Raw genomic sequence first — 8,523 nt, 5'->3', positions numbered from 1 at the left:
AATCCAGGAACTTTCTGCCTGTTAGAAGTCAAAGGACAGTTACATAAGTTTTTGAGACAGAGACCTGAATATTAAATGATGTATATTTGACAGTGGATACAATCTAGATCTAAGCAAGTACTAGGTCATGGTTCATGTGAAAGGGTTAGTTTCTCACTCGGGTCTGACTCTTTATGACCCCATGGACTGCATCCCACCAGGCTCCTCTGTCCATGGGGTTTCCAAGGCAAGAATACTGGAGTGGGTTGCCTTTTCCTTCTCCAGGGAATCTTCCCGACCCAGGGATCAAACCCAGATCTCCCACATTGCAGGCAGATTCTTTACCATTTGAGCCACCAGGGAAGTCGTGGGTCATAGTGGTATCATATGAGATTAAAAAGGAATATCTTAAGGAGTTGCTTTGTTGATGCTAGAAGAATGTTGCTTTTTATGGCTAAGCAGGTTTCTGTTGACAGTGGAGGTTTGGCCAAGGCATAATGCAGATACACAATGCACCGTAGAGGGGAGGGAGGAGGTGAAAGGACAGAAGGACATTTTTGCTTATAATTTTTCTTATCATAAAATATGAATTTTATTTCACACCTATTCTAGCAGAACAAAGTTTGAGTGAGTATAAATGCCCTTCCAAAATTCATTAAAATTACAATAAATGCACAATTTTTTCCTTTTTTCCAAACAACAAATTATCTCTTGAAATTCGGGAGGATGACCAGAGTTTCCTATAAGAGTCACTTTTAAATCTATATGAAAATTGGTTTAATTCTCATGAATTAATGAAAGATTCATAAGAGTATTTTAACCTGATTCTCAGTTTATCCCTTTTTATAGTCTTTCCTTGTTATCTCACCTTGGATAAACAATATTCAATAACATTCTTAACATCTGAAGAAGACTTCACTAGAATAAAGTTGGTTATAGGGTGTCAGTCAATAAATAAAACATGAAGTTATTGGTTTTATGAGAGACTAGAATAACATTGGCTATAGTATGTTATGAAATTTAAATTATAAAATAAGGATGGATACTGAACATCCAGTATGATAATAATTATGAAGTTCTACAGGTATGCAAACAAGCATTATATTAAAAAATCATCTGGAGAAATTTATCAAAATGTTACAAAATTTATCAAAATGTTATATAATGTTGAATTTTTTCATATTCTTTCAATTTTGTTAAATTCTCAGTTTGTTTCTAATGAAAATGTCTACTCCCATAATAGTGTCACACAATTAGATATAAAAGACTCATTGTGAAAAATAAGTCTTTCCTCAGGAATGAAAAAATCATTCTTTCCCTGACAGTTTCAGGTATAGAGTAAGTATTGCTCTAGAATAGTTTCTCTACCACCCAGGCAAAAATTTAGAGCACCACACAGGAAGACCAAGCCATTAGGCCCCTCACTGTGGGTCTTGCAAAGGAAGACATCTAGTTTCTCATGGCCTAGCATACCTGCATCTAGTCCCTGAAGACATGCCAAGTCCCTTTTGTCCTTGGAGATATGCCAAGAATTCTTCCTTGGAAATTGGTCCACAGGGATGACCAAGTGTTGCAATCATCAACCCCCAGTATGTGAGGTGCCCTGGAATTATTAGGATAAGAGGCAAGGCATACTCTGCTCTGCTTCTGATATCCATTTTAGACATACATTCCTGGCAGATGTTACATTTGATTGGGAACTGAACAAACTTTCTAAGTTGATTAATTTTTCCTTCAGAATAAGACAAAATGACTGCACTAATATTTAAAAAGAATTTATCTCAAAGAAACAAATATTATATTACAGAAAGACAGATAATATTAGAAGAAGGTGTTTTTCAGTCAATCTTGCTTCCCAGTAAGTATTGTTCTAAAAAATTGAAGATTTTAGTTGAAATCAAATAAAGCATGAATAATATCAGAAGAGTATGCATGCAGATACCATTTTAGATATCTTTGCCTTCAGTAGTGCCAGGACTGGTGGACCCAGAAACAGAGTTGTTATGATCATGATCTCTTAGCCATTTAGAAATATAATTTTAGAAGAAATTTGATTTTGAATGGCCAGGTTATGATGTTTGTATCTTTTGGAAATTAATACTTAGTATGTGGTCAGTCTACTAAAGTCCAAAGATTGATAGTTATTTTTCATTAGTATTAAATAATATTAGGGGAAATAGCAGAGCATAGTATATTAAAAATATTCTACTATGATTGTTTATGATATATATAGCATTTTAATAGGCATATTTGAAATTAACTATGACAGGAATATAATGGACACGCTCTCTGGAGTCAGTCTATCTTGGTAGAAATACAGAGCCAACATTTAATAGTTCTAACTATGGAAACATTACCCAAATTCTGTTACCTTTTTCTTATATGAAAAATGTGGGTAATAACACTATGGTATAATAAACTAATGGGATTAAGTTCATTAATAATGGGAAGCATTTAGGAGGCTTCCGTGGTGTCTCAGAGGTTAAAGCCTCTGCCTCCAATGTGGGAGACCCAGGTTCAATTCTTGGATTGGGAAGATCCCCTGGAGAAGGAAATGGCAACCCACTCCAGTACTCTTGCCTGGAGAATCCCATGGATGGAGGAGCCTGGTAGGCTACAATCCGCGGGGTCGCAAAGAGTTGGACATGACTGAGCGAGTTCACTTTCTTTCACTTTCAGGCTTATACAATTTATTCAATATACTACTTTTTGTTGTATTTAAATGTCAATTTACATCTATTTGTATATTTGGGAATCAAATTAATATTTTTTTCTTCATACACAGTCCATACCTCATTATCATCAGTTTTTAGAAACACTAAATGAATATAAATATGTCAGGTCTTATATAGCAACACAAACTTTTTGAAGTAATTTCTGATAAGTTTCAACTTTGATTTCTCAACAGTTTGGAGCATTTGAACACTATGGGCAGAAGGAATATCACACAGGTGTCTGACTTCATCCTCATGGGGCTGACAGACTCTGAAGAGATCCGGCTGGTCCTCTTCACTCTCTTTCTCCTGATATACCTGATCACTGTGCTGGGGAATGTGGGGATGATCCTGATAATCTACCTGGATTCCCAGCTTCACACAGCCATGTACTTTTTCCTCAGTCACTTGTCATTTCTTGACCTCAGTTACTCAAGTGTCATCACCCCTAAAACCTTAGACAACTTACTGACTTCCATCAAAACTATTTCATACATGAACTGCTTCACTCAGATGTCTTTCTTTGTCTTCTTGGGTGCTACTGAATGTTTCCTTCTCTCCTCCATGGCCTATGATCGCTATGCAGCCATCTGCAGCCCTCTGCATTACCCCGTTGTTATGTCCACCAGACGCTGCTGCTCTCTTGTCTTTGGATCCTATTTGATTGGCTTTACAGATTCCTTTGTCAATGTGCTTTGCATGAACAAATTGCATTTCTGCAACTCCAGTGTAATCTACCACTTTTTCTGTGACACATCCCCAATTCTATCCCTGTCCTGCACTGACACACATGATATTGAAATCATGATATTCGTTGTTGCTGGCTGTACCCTAGTGGTGTCTCTTATCACAATATCCGTGTCCTATGTGTCCATTCTGTCCACCATCCTGAAAATTACTTCCACTGCAGGGAAGCAGAAAGCCTTCTCTACCTGTGCCTCCCATCTCCTGGGAGTAACCATCTTCTATGGCACTATGATTTTCACTTACTTAAAACCAAGTAAGTCCTACTCCTTGGGAAGGGATCAAGTGGCTTCTGTTTTTTATACTATTGTCATCCCCGTGCTGAATCCCCTTATATACAGTCTTAGAAACAAGGAAGTGAAGAATGCTGTCAGTAGAGTCATGCAGAAAAGACAGGTTTCCAAGCAATTAAAATAACAGTGATGCTGAACTTTTAAGCTATTTTTTTTTCCTTCTTCCCTTTACGGCATTTCCTTCCTCTTTCTCCAGAAATGAATTGAAGACTTTACTTGTTCTTTATTTATTCATTTATTCAGTAGAATTATCCTTTGAATGAACAAATATTTTCTTGGACATTTATTAGAATATGCCTTTAGAAATCCACATTGTAATTGGAAACACTGACACATGTTAAATCCATGGTGCACATCTATCTGTTTTTAAGGCTAACTGATTAGCAAAATAAAAATTTTATTTACCACCTTTTAAAGTATTTCATGCATATTCAGAGAATTTTATGACAGAAAAGAGCTTCATTTTGGGAACAATGACAACACTTTTAGAAATTATTTCATTTACATTGTGGAAAAGCAGTATAGCAGAGTGCTCTTGTTATTGAACCAAACACTCCAGACTTTTGATTCTAGATCTGCAGCTCTTTCAGCTGTGTAACTCTTAAATAAACACTTTCTCAATTGAATATAATAAACTATGATTCCAGGTCCATAGAGTTTTTCTAAAGATTAAATCATATAACTGATATAAGTGTTTAAGGTAGTACTATTAAAGGCAGACCATTATCATTAGAAGAAGAAGGCAGAAAGCAATGGCACCCCACTCCAGTACTCTGACCTGGAAAATCCCATGGATGGAGGAGCCTGGTAGGCTGCAGTTCATGGGGTCACTAGGAGTCAGACAAGACTGAGTGACTTCACTTTCACTTTTCACTTTTATGTATTGGAGAAGGAATTGGCAACCCACTCCAGTGTTCATGCCTGGAGAATCCCAGGGACGGCAGAGCCTGGTGGGCTGCCGTCTAAGGGGTCACACAGAGTTGGACATGACTGAAGAGACTTAGCAGCAGCAGCATTATTTTTAGAACACTCTTATTTGTTCAGTATTTTTAATGCAGTGTCTTATTCTTACAGAATATTCTCTTGTTTGTATAAAATTACTTTTGGTAGATTTAAAAGACAAACACACAAATAGCTAAAAAAAAACTCAGCACCTCACAGGTTTGGATTTAAAATAGTACATGTCAATATTGCAGAAAACTTGAAAAATGTTGAAAATTTAAGGAACTAGAAATGCCCTAAAAATTAATAACTTTTATGTTTTCTTCCAGATTGATAGTTATGTGTGTGTATATGTGTATATATATATAATATATATATTATATATATAAAATGTGCTAGAACAATACTTCTGTCATTTCATATGCACCTTTTTGCAGTTTACTGTGTACATTAACAAGATTAACCTTTAACTATTTTTTTGTCAATGAATTCTAAGATGAATGTGTTTTTGATACATGGGGAAAATTCACTTTCATTTTGCAATTCTTTGAATGCGAAGTGTTTGTAAATTCATCAAGTTAAAAATCTGCAGACAGTTATATCTCTTTGGTTACTATCTGAAAATATTAAAAAAAATCCTTCCTTTCTATGATGTGTCAACAAGCTTCAGTAAATTGCTTTTTAATTGAAATTCTGTGTATTTTATAGTGTAATTGTCTTTCTCTCGATTTCTAGAGATTTGTAAAATTAAATTAAATGCTTTTTTAATTTTTATTTTATTTTATTTTTTAACTTTACAATATTGTAAATGCTTATCTCATTTGTTTTAAACTACTTAACAGAGATAAGTAGTTCAGTTCAGTTCAGTTGCTCAGTCGTGTCCGACTCTTTGCGACCCCATGAACTGTAGCACGCCAGGCTTCCCTGTCCATCACCAACCCCCAGAGTTTACCCAAACCCATGTCCATTGAGTCAGTGATGCCATTCAACCATCTCATAACCTCTGTCATCCCCTTCTCCTGCCCTCAATCTTTCCCAGTATCAGGGTCTTTTCCAATGAGACAGCTCTTCGCATCAGGTGGCCAAAGTATTGAAGTTTCAGCTTCAAAATCAGTCCTTCCAAGGAACACCCAAGACTGATCTCCTTTAGGATGAACTGGTTGGATCTCCTTGCAGTCCAAGGGACACTCAGGAGTCTTCTCAGACACCACAGTTCAAAGACATCAATTCTTCGGCACTCAGCCTTCTTTATAGTCTAACTCTCACATCCATACATGACCACAGGAAAAACCATAGTCTTGACTAGATGGACCTTTGCTGGAAAAGTAATGTCTCTGCTTTTCAATATGCTATTTAGGTTGGTCATAACTTTCCTTCCAAGGAGTGTCTTTTAATTTCATGGCTGCAATCACCATCTGCAGTGATTTTGGAGCCCCCCAAAATAAAGTCTGACACTGTTTCCACTGTTTCCCCATCTATTTGTCATGAAGTGATGGGACCAGATGCCATGATCTTCATTTTCTGAATGTTGAGCTTTAAGCCAACTTTTTCACTCTCAAGACTCTGTCTCTTTCATCAAGAGGCTTTTGAGCTCCTCTTCACTTTCTGCCATAAGGGTGGTGTCATCTGCATATCTGAGGTTATTGATATTTCTCCCAGCAATCTTGATTCCAGCTTGTGCCTCATCCAGCTCAGGATTTCTCACTGACTATGCCAAAGCCTTTGACTGTGCGGATCACAGTAAACTGTGGAAAATTCTGAAGGAGATGTGAATACCAGACCATCTGACCCACATCTTGAGAAACATGTATGCAGGTCAGGAAGCAACAGTTAGAGATAAGAAGTAAAACTACAAATTTACAATGAATTCAGTTTTTGTTTTAGCTCATTAATTTTAGTCTGGTAGAGGGCTAAAAATTTCCCTTAAAGTTTTTCTTGTATATAATATTGAATTTCAATTTTAATCTATTCTGCTATTTAAAGGTTAAGATCATATTTTTTATTTACCAAGCATTTAATATTTTTTGTTTAAATTTTTGTAACTAGATAATTTTATTTACACTATAATAATTTTAAACTTTCATTTTTTAATTTTATTTTATTTTTTTTTAATTTTATTTTATTTTTAAACTTTACATAACTGTATTAGTTTTGCCAAATATCAAAATGAATCCGCCACAGGTATACATGTGTTCCCCATCCTGAACCCTCCTCCCTCCTCCCTCCCCATTCCATCCCTCTGGGTCGTCCCAGTGCACCAGCCCCAAGCATCCAGTATCATGCATCGAACCTGGACTGGAAACTCATTTCATACATGATATTTTACATGTTTCAATGCCATTCTCCCAAATCTTCCTACCCTCTCCCTCTCCCACAGAGTCCATAAGACTGTTCTATACATCAGTGTCTCTTTTGCTGTCTCGTACACAGGGTTATTGTTACCATCTTTCTAAATTCCATATATATGCGTTAGTATACTGTATTGGTGTTTTTCTTTCTGGCTTACTTCACTCTGTATAATAGATATTTTATTTTATTTTTAAACTTTACAAGATTGTATTAGTTTTGCCAAATATCAAAATGAAACTTTCATTTTTTAAATTAATTTTTTTATCTACAAAACTATATTTGATTATTTTAATAATAAGATGCAAAAGTGCAATTCTCTTTTAGGAGTTAAAAGTTTACATTGTTTTACTAGTTCAAACTGTTAATAAATTGAAGTGTTTTAAATATGAATTATTTGCTGATAATTAGTTTAAAAAGTCACTTATCATTTATCAAGGCCATTTGAAGTTATCATGACTGCTTTTCTCTGATTTCAATGTTTTCTAGATTCTATACTTAGAGCAATTGCTACTTGTTTTTGCTTCCATTAGTTTAACAGTATACTTTTTGTCTCCTTTGTTATCATTCATAAACATAATGTAGTTTCATATATATATGAGCCCTTTTCAGTTTTCTAGCCTCTTTTATAAGTTATGCTTTTACTATGCTTTCATTTCTATTTCTATGATTAGGAAATGTATTTTCTGCAAACAAATATGATGAACAGATTCTATGATGTGAACAATTCTTAAATTAGGTAAATTTTAAAACAACTTAAACTTTATAAATTGACTATACTATTCTTATAAAAATGTAGTTTAGAATACATTTATGTGATTATAGAAACATAAGTAATATTATTACACATGTGCATTGTGTTATATCATCTATAGGCCATATGAAATATTTCAAATATTTTTATTTTCCTAAATTTATATTAGTGCATACCACATTTTATGTAAAATGGAGCCTGAAGTAATTTAAAATATAATATGCTTTTTTACGGTGCCATGTCAAAGTGCTATTTAATAAAAGTATGATACAGAGAAAGATACAAAAACATAAACAGCTGCATTTACTGTCATAAATTGATAAATAGAATGATCATGATATATTTTGCTAAGTATTTCCCATCTACAAGCCAATATTTAAAGGGCTGTAGATAAAGAGTGAAAAGAGTTCATCTTCACAAGAGAACTTACAGGTAAGTACCAGCAACATCTACATGTTAATTTCAGGTGATGGAAGGCCATCCTCTTACTTATTCAGTCAACAACTTAAAAGGACTCCTGAAATTTTATCTTTATCTCACACACCTCACATCCAATCTATCAAGATAGTATATAAATTCAAAATACATGGTATATTTGAAGTCTGACTACTTCTCAACATCTTTTCTGGTACCCACACTGGTTCAAAGAACGATCATAGTCTTAGAATCATTGCTGCAGTCTCTGGACTTGTCTCTGCTTGGCCTTGTCCTTCTTGAATTTAAATGTCAATGTAAGAGCCAGAGCAATCAT

The 8,523-nt window shown here is 34.9% G+C and overlaps 1 protein-coding gene across 1 annotated transcript; it reads left to right on the top strand.

Moving 5' to 3' along the window:
- The first annotated feature begins 2,906 nt into the window (after positions 1 to 2,906).
- LOC102392203 (olfactory receptor 8H1-like) lies at positions 2,907 to 3,854 on the top strand. The gene has a single exon (XM_006080627.3). It carries the CDS (start codon positions 2,907 to 2,909, stop codon positions 3,852 to 3,854), a length of 948 nt encoding a protein of 315 aa, XP_006080689.3.
- The last annotated feature ends 4,669 nt before the right edge of the window (positions 3,855 to 8,523 follow it).

Source organism: Bubalus bubalis, chromosome 16, assembly GCF_019923935.1.
Source record: "Bubalus bubalis isolate 160015118507 breed Murrah chromosome 16, NDDB_SH_1, whole genome shotgun sequence".
Classification (NCBI taxonomy): Eukaryota; Metazoa; Chordata; class Mammalia; order Artiodactyla; family Bovidae; genus Bubalus; species Bubalus bubalis.
Note: the sequence above shows the minus strand (reverse complement) of the source record. Positions and strands in the feature narration are given on the sequence as shown.